Source organism: Oncorhynchus keta, chromosome 24 (genome assembly GCF_023373465.1).
Source record: "Oncorhynchus keta strain PuntledgeMale-10-30-2019 chromosome 24, Oket_V2, whole genome shotgun sequence".
NCBI classification, from domain to species: Eukaryota; Metazoa; Chordata; class Actinopteri; order Salmoniformes; family Salmonidae; genus Oncorhynchus; species Oncorhynchus keta.
Genome location: NC_068444.1, coordinates 6,419,889 through 6,442,777, shown reverse-complemented (window position 1 = coordinate 6,442,777; position 22,889 = coordinate 6,419,889). Strand labels below are relative to the sequence as shown.

General features: G+C 45.6%; 1 protein-coding gene across 1 annotated transcript in view; it reads right to left on the bottom strand.

Annotated features, from left to right (window-relative positions):
• The window catches only part of LOC118371027 (cadherin-related family member 1-like), a 67,810-nt gene that overhangs the window by 14,640 nt on the left and 30,281 nt on the right, over positions 1-22,889 (bottom strand). The window contains exons 8-15 of the mRNA XM_052477432.1: positions 20,116-20,232; positions 14,274-14,417; positions 11,006-11,084; positions 10,656-10,756; positions 10,052-10,258; positions 6,449-6,601; positions 4,243-4,407; positions 1,447-1,514 (exon numbers count right to left, since the gene is read on the bottom strand). Coding sequence (XP_052333392.1) covers positions 1,447-1,514; positions 4,243-4,407; positions 6,449-6,601; positions 10,052-10,258; positions 10,656-10,756; positions 11,006-11,084; positions 14,274-14,417; positions 20,116-20,232 — 1,034 coding nt within the window. The remainder of the gene's footprint in view (positions 1-1,446; positions 1,515-4,242; positions 4,408-6,448; positions 6,602-10,051; positions 10,259-10,655; positions 10,757-11,005; positions 11,085-14,273; positions 14,418-20,115; positions 20,233-22,889) is intronic.

Sequence of the window (22,889 nt, the reverse complement as noted above, 5' to 3'; positions counted from 1 at the left end):
GTGCATATCGGTAGTATATTGACAGTATGGCAGTATATTGGCAGTATATTAGCAGTATATTAGCAATATTTTAGGAGTATATTGGTAGTATATTGACAGTATACTGGCAGTATATTGGCAGTATATTGACAGTATGGCAGTCTATTGGCAGTATATTGGCAGTATACTGGCAGTATATTGGCAGTATATTGACAGTATACTGGCAGTATATTGGCAGTATATTGACAGTATGGCAGTATATTGGCAGTATATTGACAGTATATTGGCAGTATATTGGCAGTATATTGGCAGTATATTGGCAGTATATTGACAGTATGGCAGTATATTGGCAGTATATTGACAGTATGGCAGTATCTTGGCAGTATATTAGCAGTATATTGGCAGTAAATTAGAAGTATATTGGTAGTATATTGACAGTATGGCAGTATCTTGGCAGTATATTAGCAGTATATTGGCAGTAAATTAGAAGTATATTGGTAGTATATTGACAGTATGGCAGTATCTTGGCAGTATATTAGCAGTATATTGGCAGTAAATTAGAAGTATATTGGTAGTATATTGGCAGTATATTGACAGTATGGCAGTATATTGGCAGTATATTGACAGTATGGCAGTATCTTGGCAGTATATTAGCAGTATATTGGCAGTAAATTAGAAGTATATTGGTAGTATATTGACAGTATGGCAGTATATTGGCAGTATATTGACAGTATGGCAGTATCTTGGCAGTATATTAGCAGTATATTGGCAGTAAATTAGAAGTATATTGGCAGTATATTGACAGTTACAGTTTAATCTTGGATTAAAACTTATGTCAAGAAAGTCCTGTGGTCCAGATGCTGGATAAAGTTTTCTGTATTATCCACAAAGGTAAGTATTTGTCCAGTACACATTTTGTATGTCCAATGTTGTTAAAGTGGCACATATTCAGCCATTTTCGATAATTTTCCTTTCACAACGTATTCCCTGTGAAAATTAACAAATACAAAGCAACCTGTTAACTTTAACACGTTTAGAATTAGACTTCCCGTGTCAAGACGGCTAGCAAAACTGGAAGATAAATTGACACTTGTTTTTTTTTCAATGTACTGCCTGCCTTGCTTTCCATAGCAGAGCTCCAGCTGTCACATTGCATGTTAATTGGCCCTCTCTACATGGGGCATCCAAGCCTGGCAGGCTATTTCTTACCCTACAATCCAATTACGAGATTAACCAGTCAGTATCTTGCTGCCATCTTAGAGGAAGCTGGTACAGGGGAAAGGGGAGGAGCTACAGTCTACCAGCAGAGCCAATGATGTTACAAATAATGATATTGTAAAAGTGATCTTTTTTTGTTGTTGCCCATTTTGATCTATTCAACTGGCTCCACATCAACCGAGGAAGTGATTTTACACAGATCATCATGTTCGACAATCATTGGTGTTGGCAGGACTCCACTGCACTTACAGATCATATCTGGATCCATAGATGGAGTACTTGACTTCACCCCAAAGGCCAGAGTCTGGATCATTGGCCTGGAACGCAACCAAGAAAAGGGGAGTTAGAACACTCGAACAGAACATAGACTAGAGGAGAGAATTTAGAATGCTGATAGAACACTGGAACGGAACATAGAGTAGACTAGAGGAGAGAATTTAGAATGCTGATAGAACACTGGAACGGAACATAGAGTAGACTAGAGGAGAGAATTTAGAATGCTGATAGAACACTGGAACGGAACATAGAGTAGACTAGAGGAGAGAATTTAGAATGCTGATAGAACACTGGAACGGAACATAGAGTAGACTAGAGGAGAGAATTTAGAACGGAACATAGAGGATACAGTAGAATTTAGAATGCTGGTAGAATACTGAAACGGAACATAGAGGATACAGTAGAAGTTAGAATGCTGGTAGAATACTGGAACGGAACATAGAGGATACAGTAGAAGTTAGAATGCTGGTAGAATACTGGAACGGAACATAGAGGATACAGTAGAAGTTAGAATGCTGGTAGAATACTGGAACGGAACATAGAGGATACAGTAGAAGTTAGAATGCTGGTAGAATACTGGAACGGAACATAGAGGATACAGTAGAAGTTAGAATGCTGGTAGAATACTGGAACGGAACATAGAGGATACAGTAGAAGTTAGAATGCTGGTAGAATACTGGAACGGAACATAGAGGATACAGTAGAAGTTAGAATGCTGGTAGAATACTGAAAACACTGGAACATAGAGTAGACTAGAGGAGAGAATTTAGAACGGAACATAGAGGATACAGTAGAAGTTAGAATGCTGGTAGAATACTGAAACGGAACATAGAGGATACAGTAGAAGTTAGAATGCTGGTAGAATACTGGAACAGAACATAGAGGATACAGTAGAAGTTAGAATGCTGGTAGAATACTGGAACGGAACATAGAGGATACAGTAGAAGTTAGAATGCTGGTAGAATACTGGAACGGAACATAGAGGATACAGTAGAAGTTAGAATGCTGGTAGAATACTGGAACGGAACATAGAGGATACAGTAGAAGTTAGAATGCTGGTAGAATACTGGAATGGAACATAGAGGATACAGTAGAAGTTAGAATGCTGGTAGAATACTGGAACGGAACATAGAGGATACAGTAGAAGTTAGAATGCTGGTAGAATACTGGAACGGAACATAGAGGATACAGTAGAAGTTAGAATGCTGGTAGAATGCTGATAGAATACTGGAACGGAACATAGAGGATACCGTAGAAGTTAGAATGAATGCTGGTAGAATACTGGAACGGAACATAGAGGATACAGTAGAAGTTAGAATGCTGGTAGAATGCTGATAGAATACTGGAACGGAACATAGAGGATACAATAGAAGTTAGAATGCTGATAGAATACTGGAACGGAACATAGATGATACCGTAGAAGTTAGAATGCTGATAGAATACTGGAACGGAACATAGAGGATACAGTAGAAGTTAGAATGCTGATAGAATACTGGAACGGAACATAGAGGATACAGTAGAAGTTAGAATGCTGGTAGAATGCTGATAGAATACTGGAGACGGAACATAGAGGATACAGTAGAAGTTAGAATGCTGGTAGAATGCTGGAACGGAACATAGAGGATACAGTAGAAGTTAGAATGCTGGTAGAATGCTGATAGAATACTGGAACGGAACATAGAGGATACAGTAGAAGTTAGAATGCTGGTAGAATACTGGAACGGAACATAGAGGATACAGTAGAAGTTAGAATGCTGGTAGAATGCTGATAGAATACTGGAACGGAACATAGAGGATACAGTAGAAGTTACATCAAGCTCACGAGAATTTCCGGGCTCTTCAAAAATAATCTAATCGCACCAGCAATAAACAGTTATCAAACATTTTATTTATCCATAATTAATGTATAAACATATTATGGTATCCATTTATTGATAATATTAACAACTTGTATTTTTGTGGACAATATTGTTGAGTAGGGAGTTCATTGGGATTCATCTCCTGAGAGAAGGTCATACAATGACTATCCATTAGCTGATTGGAACAGTGTGAGGATAAGGTCAAACACGATGTGAGGGGGATTTCACCCCAGCAGGGGCTGTCTACTCAGCTCTATCCAATTCCCTGGGGGTGAGTAGCACACAGCCACACAAGGACATCACAGGGTAAAGGTCAATATGATAAACCCAAACGGGATTGTTTCCATCTCACCAAACTGTAATTCCTGCTAAACATTTACTAGTAGTAATATCCCAGTATAAATAATAATACTGCTACGGAAGCAGATTCATGCCAAAATAAATAATAGTCCAATATGACCTTTATTTCAACATTGTTATCATCGTTGTTTCAATACTACTTTGTATTTCTTTCGGGCATGAATCTGGTTACACAGTTTCTGTTTACATTTTAGTCATTTAGCAGAGGATCTTATCTAGAGCGACTTATAGTCAAGTGCATTCATCTTAAGACAGTTAGTTGAGTATTGTACGGAGAAAGTAGGTTATCTCTACCAATTAATATCAACATTCAGTGACACTATGCTTGCAGGACAATCATACAGGTGTTAGTTCTCTCTCTCCTGGCGAAAAAAAATATCACATTTTGTGGAACTCCTACAAGCCTGAAAAAAAACCTGCTTCCTTTCAGTTTCCAATTAACCTTAACCATTAATATTTATCTATCGGTGGATTATTGTTGGGGGATTACGTAACCATATTTAGCTGGCAGTGGCCTTTGAGTAGAGTTGAATAATCCAGATGTACTCACGGTGACAGACACTACGTTGGAGCCTCCGGGGGAGTTTTCCGGGATACGTGCGATGTAATACTCCGAGGTGAACCTGGGGGTGTTGTCATTGGTGTCCAAAAGATGAATCACAATATCAGCTGTCGCACTGAACCTCTCAGGGGTGTCAATCTCCACCGCTAGCAACTGTTTTTTTTTGTTGTTTTTTTTTTTGGGGGGGGGGGAGAAAATACATGTCAAATCTATCAAATACTCAGCGCTATTTCTGCTGTTGTACTAAAGTAACAAAACATATATTATGGAATGAATATGGCGATTGCAACGCCTAGGATTGTGGGTTGGATTCCCTCTGGGACCAAACATAAAAAATATATGCAAGCATTACTGTAGGTCACTTAATTAAGTCACAATTATTATTATATTATATTAAGCAACTCATAGGTTATTACTGTATAATAACCATTATGATTTACCATGGAAATTTCTGCACCGTTTTATTTATTTTTAAAGTTCAACCAAAATCCATTTTAGTGTGTCCCTCCTCGGAGCAAATATTTGATATCCCAGTCTGTCGTAAGTACAGCTGAAGACTGAAATATCCCAGTCTGTCGTAAGTACAGCTGAAGACTGAAATATCCCAGTCTGTCGTAAGTACAGCTGAAGACTGAAATATCCCAGTCTGTCGTAAGTACAGCTGAAGACTGAAATATCCCAGTCTGTCGTAAGTACAGCTGAAGACTGAAATATCCCAGTCTGTCGTAAGTACAGCTGAAGACTGAAATATCCCAGTCTGTCGTAAGTACAGCTGAAGACTGAAATATCCCAGTCTGTCGTAAGTACAGCTGAAGACTGAAATATCCCAGTCTGTCGTAAGTACAGCTGAAGACTGAAATATCCCAGTCTGTCGTAAGTACAGCTGAAGACTGAAATACCCCAGTCTGTCGTAAGTACAGCTGAAGACTGAAATATCCCAGTCTGTCGTAAGTACAGCTGAAGACTGAAATATCCCAGTCTGTCGTAAGTACAGCTGAAGACTGAAATACCCCAGTCTGTCGTAAGTACAGCTGAAGACTGAAATACCCCAGTCTGTCGTAAGTACAGCTGAAGACTGAAATATCCCAGTCTGTCGTAAGTACAGCTGAAGACTGAAATATCCCAGTCTGTCGTAAGTACAGCTGAAGACTGAAATATCCCAGTCTGTCGTAAGTACAGCTGAAGACTGAAATATCCCAGTCTGTCGTAAGTACAGCTGAAGACTGAAATATCCCAGTCTGTCGTAAGTACAGCTGAAGACTGAAATATCCCAGTCTGTCGTAAGTACAGCTGAAGACTGAAATATCCCAGTCTGTCGTAAGTACAGCTGAAGACTGAAATATCCCAGTCTGTCGTAAGTACAGCTGAAGACTGAAATATCCCAGTCTGTCGTAAGTACAGCTGAAGACTGAAATATCCCAGTCTGTCGTAAGTACAGCTGAAGACTGAAATACCCCAGTCTGTCGTAAGTACAGCTGAAGACTGAAATATCCCAGTCTGTCGTAAGTACAGCTGAAGACTGAAATATCCCAGTCTGTCGTAAGTACAGCTGAAGACTGAAATACCCCAGTCTGTCGTAAGTACAGCTGAAGACTGAAATACCCCAGTCTGTCGTAAGTACAGCTGAAGACTGAAATATCCCAGTCTGTCGTAAGTACAGCTGAAGACTGAAATATCCCAGTCTGTCGTAAGTACAGCTGAAGACTGAAATATCCCAGTCTGTCGTAAGTACAGCTGAAGACTGAAATATCCCAGTCTGTCGTAAGTACAGCTGAAGACTGAAATATCCCAGTCTGTCGTAAGTACAGCTGAAGACTGAAATATCCCAGTCTGTCGTAAGTACAGCTGAAGACTGAAATACCCCAGTCTGTCGTAAGTACAGCTGAAGACTGAAATACCCCAGTCTGTCGTAAGTACAGCTGAAGACTGAAATATCCCAGTCTGTCGTAAGTACAGCTGAAGACTGAAATATCCCAGTCTGTCGTAAGTACAGCTGAAGACTGAAATATCCCAGTCTGTCGTAAGTACAGCTGAAGACTGAAATATCCCAGTCTGTCGTAAGTACAGCTGAAGACTGAAATATCCCAGTCTGTCGTAAGTACAGCTGAAGACTGAAATATCCCAGTCTGTCGTAAGTACAGCTGAAGACTGAAATATCCCAGTCTGTCGTAAGTACAGCTGAAGACAGTCATACCTTGTATGTTAAGGATTTGCCTTTTTCGTAATCGATGCCAGCAGAGTCTTCAACGATGACGGTGACCTGTGCTTCATTGAGGACCGTCTGGGGCACCACTCTGAGTACACGACCAGGCCCCACCAACCTCAGTTTAAATTTAGCGTTCGCACCCTGTCAGAGAGAAAAAAAACACACACCTAAATGAGGCTGCCGTTGATGACAATATTCATGGCAAATACCAGAATCTTTTGACCTCTGACAGTCACTTTAATTTAGCCTAAGGGCTGAGGGAGAAAACTGTCAATGGGATACAAGTAGAAAATATTATGTAATGTAAAAAAAAAACATATTTAAAAAACGCAGACAAGGAAATCTGCTAAAATCCTGTTTTCTGGGAACATCGACATAATGATAATGATTCGTTGAATAAGGGATTATGATATTTATTTCTGAAATGAGGTTACGTAATGTGACATACTGTCAACATACTGTTTCGGATGGATAAAGAATCCTTTATGAAATCTAGATTTTAAAAATAAAATAAATACATTTTAGGGCCTTCAGAAATCAACCAGCAAACACACTATAGGGCTAGCACAGTGGTTTCCATGAGAGTAAGAGGGGAAATAAATCAGGAATGGGGTGATATATTGTGATAGGGTAATGGGGTGATATAGTGTGATAGGGTAATGGGTGATATAGTGTGATATAGTGTGATAGGGTAATGGGTGATATAGTGTGATAGGGTAATATAGTGTGATAGGGTAATGGGTGATATAGTGTGATAGGGTAATATAGTGTGATAGGGTAATGGGGTGATATAGTGTGATAGGGTAATGGGGTGATATAGTGTGATAGGGTAATGGGGTGATATAGTGTGATATAGTGTGATAGGGTAATGGGGTGATATAGTGTGATAGGGTAATGGGGTGATATAGTGTGATAGGGTAATGGGGTGATATAGTGTGATAGGGTAATGGGTGATATAGTGTGATAGGGTAATGGGGTGATATAGTGTGATAGGGTAATGGGGTGATATAGTGTGATATAGTGTGATAGGGTAATGGGGTGATATAGTGTGATATAGTGTGATAGGGTAATGGGGTGATATAGTGTGATAGGGTAATATGGTGATGTAGTGTGATATAGTGTGATAGGGTAATGGGGTGATATAGTGTGATAGGGTAATGGGGTGATATAGTGTGATAGGGTAATGGGGTGATATAGTGTGATAGGGTAATGGGGTGATATAGTGTGATAGGGTAATGGGTGATATAGTGTGATAGGGTAATGGGGTGATATAGTGTGATAGGGTAATGGGGTGATATAGTGTGATAGGGTAATGGGGTGATATAGTGTGATAGGGTAATGGGGTGATATAGTGTGATATAGTGTGATAGGGTAATGGGGTGATATAGTGTGATAGGGTAATGGGTGATATAGTGTGATAGGGTAATGGGGTGATATAGTGTGATAGGGTAATGGGTGATATAGTGTGATAGGGTAATATAGTGTGATAGGGTAATGGGGTGACACAATGTGATAGGGTAATGGGTGATATAGTGTGATATAGTGTGATAGGGTAATGGGTGATATAGTGTGATAGGGTAATATAGTGTGATAGGGTAATGGGTGATATAGTGTGATAGGGTAATATAGTGTGATAGGGTAATGGGGTGATATAGTGTGATAGGGTAATGGGGTGATATAGTGTGATAGGGTAATGGGGTGATATAGTGTGATATAGTGTGATAGGGTAATGGGGTGATATAGTGTGATAGGGTAATGGGGTGATATAGTGTGATAGGGTAATGGGGTGATATAGTGTGATATAGTGTGATAGGGTAATGGGGTGATATAGTGTGATAGGGTAATGGGTGATATAGTGTGATAGGGTAATGGGGTGATATAGTGTGATAGGGTAATGGGGTGATATAGTGTGATATAGTGTGATAGGGTAATGGGGTGATATAGTGTGATATAGTGTGATAGGGTAATGGGGTGATATAGTGTGATAGGGTAATGGGGTGATATAGTGTGATAGGGTAATGGGGTGATATAGTGTGATAGGGTAATGGGGTGATATAGTGTGATAGGGTAATGGGGTGATATAGTGTGATAGGGTAATGGGTGATATAGTGTGATAGGGTAATGGGGTGATATAGTGTGATAGGGTAATGGGGTGATATAGTGTGATAGGGTAATGGGGTGATATAGTGTGATAGGGTAATGGGGTGATATAGTGTGATAGGGTAATGGGTGATATAGTGTGATATAGTGTGATAGGGTAATGGTGTGATATAGTGTGATAGGGTAATGGGGTGATATATTGTGATAGGGTAATGGGGTGATATAGTGTGATAGCGTAATGAGTGATATAGTGTGATAGGGTAATGGGGTAATATAGTGTGATATGGTAATGGGTGATATAGTGTGATAGGGTAATGGGTGATATAGTGTGATAGGGTAATGGGGTGATATAGTGTGATAGGGTAATGGGGTGATACAATGTGATAGGGTAATGGGGTGATATAGTGTGATAGGGTAATGGGGTGATATATTGTGATAGGGTAATGGAGTGATATAGTGTGATAGGGTAATGGGGTGATATATTGTGATAGGGTAATGGAGTGATATAGTGTGATAGGGTAATGGGGTGATATAGTGTGATATAGTGCGATAGGGTAATGGGGTGATATAGTGTGATAGGGTAATGGGGTGATATATTGTGATAGGGTAATGGGGTGATATAGTGTGATAGCGTAATGAGTGATATAGTGTGATAGGGTAATGGGGTAATATAGTGTGATAGGGTAATGGGTGATATAGTGTGATAGGGTAATGGGTGATATAGTGTGATAGGGTAATGGGGTGATATAGTGTGATATAGTGCGATATAGTGCGATAGGGTAATGGGTGATATAGTGTGATAGGGTAATGGGTGATATAGTGTGATAGGGTAATGGGGTGATATAGTGTGATAGGGTAATGGGGTGATATAGTGTGATAGGGTAATGGGGTGATATAGTGTGATAGGGTAATGGGTGATATAGTGTGATAGGGTAATGGGTGATATAGTGTGATAGGGTAATGGGGTGATATAGTGTGATAGGGTAATGGGTGATATAGTGTGATAGGGTAATGGGGTGATATAGTGTGATAGGGTAATGGGGTGATATAGTGTGATAGGGTAATGGGGTGATATAGTGTGATAGGGTAATGGGGTGATATAGTGTGATAGGGTAATGGGGTGATATAGTGTGATAGGGTAATGGGGTGATATAGTGTGATATAGTGTGATAGGGTAATGGGTGATATAGTGTGATAGGGTAATATAGTGTGATAGGGTAATGGGTGATATAGTGTGATAGGGTAATGGGGTGATATAGTGTGATAGGGTAATGGGGTGATATAGTGTGATAGGGTAATGGGGTGATATAGTGTGATAGAGTAATGGGCTGATATAGTGTGATAAGGTAATGGGGTGATATAGTGTGATAGGGTAATGGGGTGATATAGTGTGATAGGGTAATGGGGTGATATAATATAGGACCCTAGTCAAAAGTAGTGCACTATATAGGGAATATGGTGCGATTTGGGATAGAGTCTGCCTTCCAGTACCTGATCAGAGTCGTTGACCGTTATCTTCAGCCCCCTGAGGATCTCCCCCTCTGGAGGGTGCTCATACATGGTCACCTCAAACTGGCTCTGGGGCCCGTTCTCTCCGTAGAAGGTAGGAGGGTGGTTGTTGAGGTCCACCACTCGAACCGTCACCACAGTCATGGTATAGTAGTCCAACAGCTCCTCACTCGGCCCCAGCTCAGTGGCCTGAGAGAGAGGAGAGAGACAGAGACAGAGACAGAGACAGAGACAGAGACAGAGACAGAGACAGAGACAGAGAGAGAGAGAGAGACAGAGAGAGAGAGAGAGAGACAGAGACAGAGACAGAGACAGAGACAGACAGAGACAGAGACAGAGACAGAGACAGAGACAGAGAGAGACAGAGAGAGACAGAGAGGAGAGAGAGAGAGAGACAGAGACAGAGAGAGACAGAGACAGAGACAGAGAGAGAGAGAGAGAGAGAGAGAGAGAGAGAGAGAGAGAGAGAGAGAGAGAGAAAGAGAAAAAGAAAAAGAAAAAGATATTAGAAAATAAAGCATATGTGCTAACCATGTAATAACCTAGAAATAACAACGTAATAACCGGATGAGGAAAGGCTTATTACTTTGACTTGGATTTCATATAATTCCTTCCTCAGCGTGACTGGATAAGCTGTTAGGCTGATACAACCACTTGTGCTGTTGATGGTGAAGACACCCTCACTGCCTGCAGAAGAAAGGAACGCGTGAGAATCATGACTTATACAGAAATCACAAATATCTGTCAAACTGTAGACAAACACACGGTTTATCAGTATGTAAAGAAATAGCTTTGTATTGTGTGTGTGTGTGTGTGTGTGTGTGTGTGTGTGTGTGTGTGTGTGTGTGTGTGTGTGTGTGTGTGTGTGTGTGTGTGTGTGTGTGTGTGTGTGTGTGTGTGTGTGTGTGTGTGTGTGTGTGTGTGTTTAGAACATACCATTGGTAATAGAGTAATGAATAGGATTAGGGTTTCCTTCATCTCCATCTTTGGCAAACACAGTGGATATTTCAGAACCCTGCAAATACAAATTATAAATCATAAAGAAATGGCATGAAAAATATTTTGTAAAAAGTACTGGAACATACACTATATACACAAAACTATTTGGACGCCCATTCAAATTAGTGGATTTGGCTATTTCAGCCACGCCCGTTGCGAACAGGTGTATAAAATCGAGCACACATCCATGCAATCTCCATAGACAAACATTGGCAGTATAATGACCCGTACTGAAGAGCTCAAGGACTTTCAACGTGGCACCGTCATAGGATGTCAACTTTCCAACAAGTCAGTTCGTGAAATTTCTGCCCTGCTAGAGCTGCTCCCGGTCAACTGTAAGTGCTGTTATTGTGAAGTGGAGCAACATGTAGGAGCAAAAATGGCTCAGCCATTAAGTGGTAGGCCACTCAAGCTCACAGAACCGGGACCGCAGACTGCTGAAGTGCGTAACAATACTATACAACAATACAATACAACACTCACTACCGAGTTGCAAACTGCCTCTGGAAGCAACGTAAATCAGCACAAGAACTGTTCGTCGGGAGCTTCGTGAAATGGGTTTCCATGGCCGAGCAGCCGTACACAAGCCTAAGATCACCATGCGCAATAACAAGCGTTGTCTGGAGGGGTGTAAAGCTCGCCGCCATTGGACTGCGTAGCATTGGAAACACGTTCTCTGGAGAGATGAATCACGCTTCACCATCTGGCAGTCTGATGGACAAATCTGGGTTTGGCAGATTCCAAGAGAACGTTACCTACACGAATGCATAGTGCCGACTGTAAAGTTTGGTGGATAAGGAATAATGATCTGGGGCTGTTTTTCATGGTTCGGGCCCCTTAGTTCCAGTGAAGGGAAATCCTAACGCTACAGCATATAATGACATTCAACACGATTCTGAACTCCCAACTTTGTGGCAACGGTTTGGGGAAGGCCCTTTCCTGTGTTAGCATGAAAATGCCTCTGTGCACAAAGCGAGGTACATACAGAAATGTGTTGTTGACATCGGTGTGGAAGAACTTTACTGGCCTGCACAGAACCCTGACCTCAACCCCATCGAACAGCTTTGGGATGAATTGGCACACCGATTGCGAGCCAGGCCTAATCGCCCAACATCAGTGCCCGACCTCACTAATGCTCTTGTGGCTGAATGGAAGCAAATCCCCACAGCAATGTTTCAACATCTAGTGGAAAAGCCTTCCCAGAAGAGTGGAATCTGTTATAGCAGCAAAGGGGGACCAACTCCATATTAATACCCATGCTTTTGGAATGAGAATTTCCGACGAGCAGGTGTCCACATATTTTTGGTCATGTAGCGTATGTTAATATGGCAAGATGTTATTCAAAAAGTAATTCAAATACGATGTATTGATTATAAAGAAAAGACTTGAAAAAGCTCTCTCAAGAAAGTGTTTACAGCTTTTCTATAACAGGGTTCTGTGTTAAAGACCAGAGGATCATCAGGTTACGATGTGCTTACAGGAAGTGAGACCTCGTAGACGTAGCCAAAGTAAGGAGGTCGTGTTGTACTTACAGGAAGTGAGACCTGGTAGACGTAGCCAAAGTAAGGAGGTCGTGTTGTACTTACAGGAAGTGAGACCTCGTAGACGTAGCCAAAGTAAGGAGGTCGTGTTGTACTTACAGGAAGTGAGACCTGGTAGACGTAGCCAAAGTAAGGAGGTCGTGTTGTACTTACAGGAAGTGAGACCTCGTAGACGTAGCCAAAGTAAGGAGGTCGTGTTGTACTTACAGGAAGTGAGACCTGGTAGACGTAGCCAAAGTAAGGAGGTCGTGTTGTACTTACAGGAAGTGAGACCTGGTAGACGTAGCCAAAGTAAGGAGGTTGTGTTGTACTTACAGGAAGTGAGACCTCGTAGACGTAGCCAAAGTAAGGAGGTCGTGTTGTGCTTACAGGAAGTGAGACCTGGTAGACGTAGCCAAAGTAAGGAGGTCGTGTTGTGCTTACAGGAAGTGAGACCTCGTAGACGTAGCCAAAGTAAGGAGGTCGTGTTGTACTTACAGGAAGTGAGACCTGGTAGACGTAGCCAAAGTAAGGAGGTTGTGTTGTACTTACAGGAAGTGAGACCTCGTAGACGTAGCCAAAGTAAGGAGGTCGTGTTGTACTTACAGGAAGTGAGACCTGGTAGACGTAGCCAAAGTAAGGAGGTTGTGTTGTACTTACAGGAAGTGAGACCTCGTAGACGTAGCCGAAGTAAGGAGGTCGTGTTGTACTTACAGGAAGTGAGACCTCGTAGACGTAGCCGAAGTAAGGAGGTTGTGTTGTACTTACAGGAAGTGAGACCTCGTAGACGTAGCCAAAGTAAGGAGGTTGTGTTGTACTTACAGGAAGTGAGACCTCGTAGACGTAGTCAAAGTAAGCAGGTCGTGTTGTACTTACAGGAAGTGAGACCTCGTAGACGTAGCCAAAGTAAGGAGGTTGTGTTGTACTTACAGGAAGTGAGACCTCGTAGACGTAGCCAAAGTAAGGAGGTTGTGTTGTACTTACAGGAAGTGAGACCTCGTAGACGTAGCCAAAGTAAGGAGGTCGTGTTGTACTTACAGGAAGTGAGACCTGGTAGACGTAGCCAAAGTAAGAGGTTGTGTTGTACTTACAGGAAGTGAGACCTCGTACACGTAGCCAAAGTAAGGAGGTCGTGTTGTACTTACAGGAAGTGAGACCTCGTAGACGTAGCCAAAGTAAGGAGGTTGTGTTGTACTTACAGGAAGTGAGACCTGGTAGACGTAGCCAAAGTAAGGAGGTCGTGTTGTACTTACAGGAAGTGAGACCTCGTAGACGTAGCCGAAGTAAGGAGGTTGTGTTGTACTTACAGGAAGTGAGACCTCGTAGACGTAGCCAAAGTAAGGAGGTTGTGTTGTACTTACAGGAAGTGAGACCTCGTAGACGTAGCCAAAGTAAGGAGGTCGTGTTGTACTTACAGGAAGTGAGACCTCGTAGACGTAGCCAAAGTAAGGAGGTCGTGTTGTACTTACAGGAAGTGAGACCTCGTAGACGTAGCCAAAGTAAGGAGGTCGTGTTGTACTTACAGGAAGTGAGACCTCGTAGACGTAGCCAAAGTAAGGAGGTCGTGTTGTACTTACAGGAAGTGAGACCTCGTAGACGTAGCCAAAGTAAGGAGGTGGTGTTGTACTTACAGGAAGTGAGACCTCGTAGACGTAGCCAAAGTAAGGAGGTCGTGTTGTACTTACAGGAAGTGAGACCTCGTAGACGTAGCCGAAGTAAGGAGTTCCAACGAAGGCTGGAGGAGTGTCTTGGGCGTCGAGGACGTTGATGGTTATGGTGGCTGTAGATGTCAGCACCTGATGCTTCCCTTTGTACTGCCCGCCCCCATCCTGATGGATACAACAGAAGGGTAGACATTGGACATGGTAAATAATGACTGATTACCCAGTGCTGATGTTACGAGCTAAAATCACTATTGTGAAGCAACGGTACTCTGCAGAAGTTAACCCTCTGTGTTAAGGCTAACAGTGTTTAATAGTGAGGAGGTACCACATCCCCCTCTTAATAGAGGAGGTACCACTTCCCCCCTTAATAGAGGAGGTACCACATCCCCCTCCGCCTTAATAGAGGAGGTACCACTTCCCCCCTTAATAGAGGAGGTACCACATCCCCCTCTTAATAGAGGAGGTACCACTTCCCCCCTTAATAGAGGAGGTACCACATCCCCCCTTAATAGAGGAGGTACCACTTCCCTCTTAATAGAGGAGGTACCTCTTCCCCCTTAATATAGGAGGTACCACTTCCCCCTTAATAGAGGAGGTACCACATCCCCCTTAATAGAGGAGCACTTCCCCCTTAATAGAGGAGGTACCACATCCCCCTTAATAGATGAGGTACCACATCCCCCCTTAATAGAGGAGGTACCACTTCCCCCCTTAATAGAGGAGGTACCACATCCCCCCCTTAATAGAGGAGGTACCACATCTCCCCTTTAATAGAGGAGGTACCACACCCCGCCCCTTAATAGAGGAGGTACCACTTCCCCCTTAATAGAGGAGGTACCACATCCCCCCTTAATAGAGGAGGTACCACTTCCCCCTTAATAGAGGAGGTACCACATCCCCCCTTAATAGAGGAGGTACCACTTCCCCCTTAATAGAGGAGGTACCACTTCCCCCCTTAATAGAGGAGGTACCACTTCCCCCCTTAATAGAGGAGGTACCACATCCCCCCCCCTTAATAGAGGAGGTACCACTTCCCCCCTTAATAGAGGAGGTACCACATCCCCCCTCCCCCTTAATAGAGGAGGTACCACTTCCCCCCTTAATAGAGGAGGTACCACATCCCCCCTTAATAGAGGAGGTACCACATACCCCCCTAATAGAGGAGGTACCCCATCCACCCCTTAATAGTGGAGGTACAACTACCTTCTCCAATGGCGCAAAGAGGCGATACTTCAGGCTGAGGAGCGAGTTGCCACAGATCCCCCCACCCCATCTGCTACAGATCCCCCCATCTGCCACAGATCCCCCCATCTGCTACAGATCCCCCCCCATCTGCTACAGACCCCACCCCCATCTGCTACAGCCCCCCTCCCATCTGCTACAGATCCCCCCATCTGCTACAGATCCCCCATCTGCTACAGACCCCCTCCCATCTGCCACAGATCCCCCCATCTGCTACAGATCCCCCCATCTGCTACAGACCCCCCATCTGCTACAGACCCCCCCCATCTGCTACAGATCCACCCCCATCTGCTACAGATCTCCCCCTATCTGCTACAGATCCACCCCCCATCTGCTACAGATCTTCCCCCCATCTGCTACAGATCTCCCCCATCTGCTACAGACCCCGCCCCATCTGCTACAGATTCCCCCATCTGCTACAGATCCCCCTCCCATCTGCTACAGACCCCACCTCCCCATCTGCTACAGATCCCCCCACCCATCTGCTACAGATCCCCCCACCCCATCTGCCACAGATCCCCCCATCTGCTACAGATCCCCCCCATCTGCTACAAGACCCCCATCTGCTACAGATCCCCCCCCATCTGCTACAGACCCCCATCTGCTACAGACCCCACCCCCCATCTGCTACAGATCCACCCCCCATCTGCTACAGATCCCCCCCATCTGCTACAGACCCCCCATCTGCTACAGACCCCACCCCCCATCTGCTACAGATCCACCCCCCATCTGCTACAGATCTCCCCCATCTGCTACAGATCTCCCCCCATCTGCTACAGATCTTCCCCCCCCATCTGCTACAGACCCCACCCCCATCTGCTACAGATCCACCCCCCATCTGCTACAGATCTCCCCCTATCTGCTACAGATCCACCCCCCATCTGCTACAGATCTTCCCCCCATCTGCTACAGATCTCCCCCCATCTGCTACAGACCCCGCCCCATCTGCTACAGATTCCCCCCATCTGCTACAGATCCCCCTCCCATCTGCTACAGACCCCACCTCCCCATCTGCTACAGATCCCCCCATCTGCTACAGATCCCCCCCCATCTGCTACAGACCCCCCATCTGCTACAGACCCCACCCCCATCTGCTACAGATCCACCCCCCCATCTGCTACAGATCTCCCCCTATCTGCTACAGATCCACCCCCCATCTGCTACAGATCTTCCCCCCCCATCTGCTACAGATCTCCCCCCATCTGCTACAGACCCCGCCCCATCTGCTACAGATTCCCCCCATCTGCTACAGATCCCCCTCCCATCTGCTACAGACCCCACCTCCCCATCTGCTACAGATCCCCCCACCCATCTGCTACAGATCCCCCCACCCCATCTGCCACAGATCCCCCCATCTGCTACAGATCCCCCCCCCATCTGCTACAAACCCCACCCCCATCTGCTACAGATCCCCCCATCTGCTACAGACCCCCCCCATCTGCTACAGACCCCACCCCCCATCTGCTACAGATCCACCCCCCATCTGCTACAGATCCCCCCCATCTGCTACAGACCCCCCATCTGCTACAGACCCCACCCCCATCTGCTACAGATCCACCCCCCATCTGCTACAGATCTCCCCCCATCTGCTACAGATCTCCCCCCATCTGCTACAGATCTTCCCCCCATCTGCTACAGATCTTCCCCCCCATCTGCTACAGACCCCCTCCCATCTGCTACAGATCCCTCCCCATCTGCTACAGATCCCCCCTCCCATCTGCTACAGACCCCCCCCATCTGCTACAGATCCCCCCATCTGCTACAGATCCCCTCCCATCTGCTACAGACCCCACCTCCCCATCTGCTACAGATCCCCCCACCCATCTGCTACAGATCCCCCCACCCCATCTGCCACAGATCCCCCATCTGCTACAGATCCCCCCCATCTGCTACAAACCCCACCCCCATCTGCTACAGATCCCCCATCTGCTACAGACCCCCCATCTGCTACAGACCCCACCCCCCATCTGCTACAGATCCACCCCCCATCTGCTACAGATCCCCCCCATCTGCTACAGACCCCCCATCTGCTACAGACCCCCCCCCCCATCTGCTACAGATCCACCCCCATCTGCTACAGATCTCCCTCCCCATCTGCTACAGATCTCCCCCCATCTGCTACAGATCTTCCCCCCCATCTGCTACAGATCTTCCCCCCCATCTGCTACAGATCTCCCCCCATCTGCTACAGATCTCCCCCTATCTGCTACAGATCCACCCCCCATCTGCTACAGACCCCCCACCCATCTGCTACAGATCTCCCCCCACCCATCTGCTACAGACCCCCCCATCTGCTACAGACCCCACCCCCCATCTGCTACAGATCCACCCCCCATCTGCTACAGATCCCCCCATCTGCTACAGACCCCCCCCCATCTGCTACAGACCCCACCCCCCATCTGCTACAGATCCACCCCCATCTGCTACAGATCTCCCCCATCTGCTACAGATCTCCCCCCCATCTGCTACAGATCTTCCCCCCATCTGCTACAGATCTTCCCCCCATCTGCTACAGATATCCCCCCATCTGCTACAGATCTCCCCCTATCTGCTACAGATCCACCCCCCATCTGCTACAGATCCCCCCCATCTGCTACAGACCCCCCCATCTGCTACAGACCCCCCCATCTGCTACAGATCTCCTCCCCATCTGCTACAGATCTCCTCCCCATCTGCTACAGATCTCCTCCCCATCTGCTACAGATCTCCTCCCCATCTGCTACAGATCTCCTCCCCATCTGCTACAGATCTCCTCCCCATCTGCTACAGATCTCCTCCCCATCTGCTACAGATCTCCTCCCCATCTGCTACAGACCCCCCATCTGCTACAGACCCCCCCATCTGCTACAGATTGCACCATGTACATTTCATCCTGCTTTCTATGTGATCAGGTTTCCGTTAAAATACACACTTAACATATAATAAAGGGCTTGTGTTGTTGTTTACAAACATCCTGTCGTAAAACAACTTGCTCCTTCACCCAAGACAATTAGTCGATCAGCTGCCATGTGGTGGGGTCAAGGGCGGCGTTGTAGTGTAGCCTTAGGTAAATCAGGGCTGACCCATCACAAGAGCTTAGAGACGGACACACAGGGATATAGGAGAGGAGCTGCCCCTCCCACTGAGGCTAAAAGACAGAGACGGAAGAGAGACCCCCAGCCCTTCACCTTCCCCCATGGCTCAGAGAAGAGGACAAGTTTTCCTCCCCCTGAAAGACAGGGAAGGAGGAGAGAGAGTTTACCCTCCCTCCCTCCCTCCCTCCCTCCCTCTGAGGCCCAGAGACAGAGATGGAGGAGAGAGAGAGTTTTACCATCCCTCTAAAGCCCAGAGACAGAGATGGAGGAGAGAGAGTTTACCCTCCCTCCCTTCCTCCCTCTAAAGCCCAGAGACAGGGCCAGAAGATATCAGCATTCCCAGACCAGACAAGATCAAACCAGACCAGATCAGACCAGTCCAGACCAAACCAGACCAGACCAGATCAGACCAGTCCAGACCAAACCAGACCAGATCAGACCAGACCAGACCAGACCAGACCAGACCAGACCAGACCAGTCCAGACCAAACCAGACCAGACAAAACCAGACCAGACCAAACCAGACCAAACCAGAACAAACCAGACCAGACCAGACCAAAACAGACCAGACCAAACCAGACCAGACCAGACCAGATCAAACCAGACCAGACCAGACCAGATCAAACCAAACCAAACCAGACCAGACCAGACCAGACCAGATCAAACCAGACCAGACCAAACCAAACCAGACCAGATCAAACCAAACCAAACCAAACCAAACCAGACCAGACCAAACCAAACCAGACCAGACCAGATCAAACCAAACCAGACCAGACCAGATCAAACCAGACCAGACCAGATCAAACCAAACCAGACCAGACCAGATCAAACCAAACCAAACCAGACCAGACCAGATCAAACCAGACCAGACCAGACCAAAGCAGACAAGACCAGACCAGACCAAAGCAAACCAGACCAGACCAGACCAGACCAAACCAGACCAGACCAGACCAGACCAGACCAGACCAGACCAGACCAGACCAAAGCAGACCAGACCAGACCAAAGCAGACCAGACCAGACCAGACCAAAGCAGACCAGACCAGACCAGACCAGACCAAAGCAGACCAGACCAGACCAAAGCAGACCAGACCAGACCAAAGCAGACCAGACCAGACCAGACCAAACCAGACCAGACCAGACCAGACCAGACCAGACCAAAGCAGACCAGACCAGACCAGACCAAAGCAGACCAGACCAGACCAAACCAGACCAGACCAGAACAAACCAGACCAGACCAGACCAAAACAGACCAGACCAAACCAGACCAGACCAGAACAAAACAGACCAGACCAGACCAAAACAGACCAGACCAAACCAGACCAGACCAAACCAGACCAGACCAGAACAAAACAGACCAGACCAGACCAAAACAGACCAGACCAAAGCAGACCAGACCAGACCAGACCAAAGCAGACCAGACCAGACCAGACAAAAGCAGACCAGACCAGACCAAACCAAAGCAAACCAGACCAGACCAGACAGGTGTGATGGGGGGGGGGGATTAATTGATTGATGGATTGATTGACACATAGCTAGCCTATACTCACCTTGGCAACCACTATCACAAAGTGTGTTGCTGTGGTCTCGTAGTCGAGTGTCTCGCCTGGTTTGATCCGCAGGACCCCACTGTGGCCGTCCATGGTGAACCTGGTAGTAGTGGTGCCCTGGGAACAGACAGTAAAACCCTGGATTATAATGCATACTGAGATCTAAATTTAACTACATCTAACTAATCACACATTCAGTGACTAATCGCACCCTCCATTCAGTGACTAATCGCACCCTCCATTCAGTGACTAATCGCACCCTCCATTCAGTGACTAATCGCACCCTCCATTCAGTGACTAATCGCACCCTCCATTCAGTGACTAATCGCACCCTCCATTCAGTGACTAATCGCACCCTCCATTCAGTGACTAATCGCACCCTCCATTCAGTGACTAATCGCACCCTCCATTCAGTGACTAATCGCACCCTCCATTCAGTGACTAATCGCACCCTCCATTCAGTGACTAATCGCACCCTCCATTCAGTGACTAATCGCACCCTCCATTCAGTGACTAATCACACCCTCCATTCAGTGACTAATCGCACCCTCCATTCAGTGACTAATCACACCCTCCATTCAGTGACTAATCGCACCCTCCATTCAGTGACTAATCACACCCTCCATTCAGTGACTAATCGCACCCTCCATTCAGTGACTAATCGCACCCTCCATTCAATGACTAATCACACCCTCCATTCAGTGACTAATCACACCCTCCATTCAGTGACTAATCACACCCTCCATTCAGTGACTAATCACACCCTCCATTCAATGACTAATGGCACCCTCCATTCAATGACTAATCACACCATCCATTCAATGACTAATGGCACCCTCCATTCAATGACTAATCACACCCTCCATTCAATGACTAATGGCACCCTCCATTCAATGACTAATCACACCCTCCATTCAATGACTAATGGCACCCTCCATTCAATGACTAATGGCACCCTCAATTCAATGACTAATTGCAGCCTCAATTCAATGACTAATTTCACCCCCAATTCAATGACTAATTGCACCCTCAATTCAATGACTAATTGCACCCATTCAATGACTAATCACACCCTCCATTCAATGACTAATGGCACCCTCCATTCAATGACTAATGGCACCCTCAATTCAATGACTAATTGCACCCATTCAATGACTAATCACACCCTCCATTCAATGACTAATGGCACCCTCCATTCAATGACTAATGGCACCCTCAATTCAATGACTAATTGCACCCATTCAATGACTAATTACACCCTCCATTCAATGACTAATCACACCCTCCATTCAATGACTAACATTCACACATAAAACCCAACCAATTCCACAACAGACATCAAATCCAACCAAAACCATATCACACATCAAAGCAACCAATAACGTCACACATCTAAATATAGCTAAAACAACCAATGACAGTTCGACATATGAACAGTGCCAACTACTGTTTGCTTGCTGATGGCCAAAAGCTACCCTAAGCTTCAGCTAAGCCCTCAATAACTTACTAAAATGTAATTGAAATGTAATCCACTAGAGGGGCACCATTTCCTGCCTCCACTCTAGGGTAAAATTAATTGTTTTCTCTCCACAGATGGCTTCCTTCCTGTTTTTATCAAATACATGCCCTTTACCATCCATCTGGTCCGTTTTACCCTGAACAAAAATATAAATCATAACATGCAACAACTTCAATGATTTTACTGAGTTACAGTTCATATCAGGAAATACATTCATTAGGTCCTAATCTGTGGATTTCATATGACTGGGAACGCAGATGTGCATCTGTTGGTCACAGATACCTTTATAAAAACCAGGTAGGGGAAGTGGATCAGAAAACCAGTCAGTATCTGGTGTGGATCAGAACACCAGTCAGTATCTGGTGTGGATCAGAAAACCAGTCAGTATCTGGTGTGGATCAGAAAACCAGTCAGTATCTGGTGTGGATCAGAAAACCAGTCAGTATCTGGTGTGGATCAGAAAACCAGTCAGTATCTGGTGTGGATCAGAAAACCAGTCAGTATCTGGTGTGGATCAGAAAACCAGTCAGTATCTGGTGTGGATCAGAAAACCAGTCAGTATCTGGTGTGGATCAGAAAACCAGTCAGTATCTGGTGAGACCATTTGCCTCATGCAGCGTGACTCATCTCCTTCACATAGAGTTGATCAGGCTGCTGATTGTGGCCTGTGAAATGTTGTCAGACTCTGTTCACAACGTTGACATCAGCAAACACCATAACCCCACCTCCACCATGGGGCCCTCTGTTCACAACGTTGACATCAGCAAACACCATAACCCCACCTCCACCATGGGGCCCTCTGTTCACAACGTTGACATCAGCAAACACCATAACCCCACCTCCACCATGGGGCCCTCTGTTCACAATGTTGACATCAGCAAACCGCTCCACCATGCAATCCCATACCCGGGGCTGTCTGTCATCTGCACCATGGTACAGTTGACATCAGCAAACCGAGCAATCCCATACACGCTGTCTGTCATTAATCCGTGAAGAGCACACTTCTCCAGCGTGCCAGTGGCCATAGAAGGTGATCATTTACCCACTGAAGTCGGTTACAACGCCGAACTGCAGTCAGGTCAAGACCCTGGGGAGGACGACAAGCCTGCAGATGAGCTTCCCTGAGACAGTTTCTGACAGTTTGTGCAGAAATTCTTCAGTTGTGCAAACCCACAGATTCATCAGCGGTTCGGGTGGCTGGTCTCAGACGATCCCACAGGAGAAGAAGCCTAATGTTTTATTTCAGATCATGAAA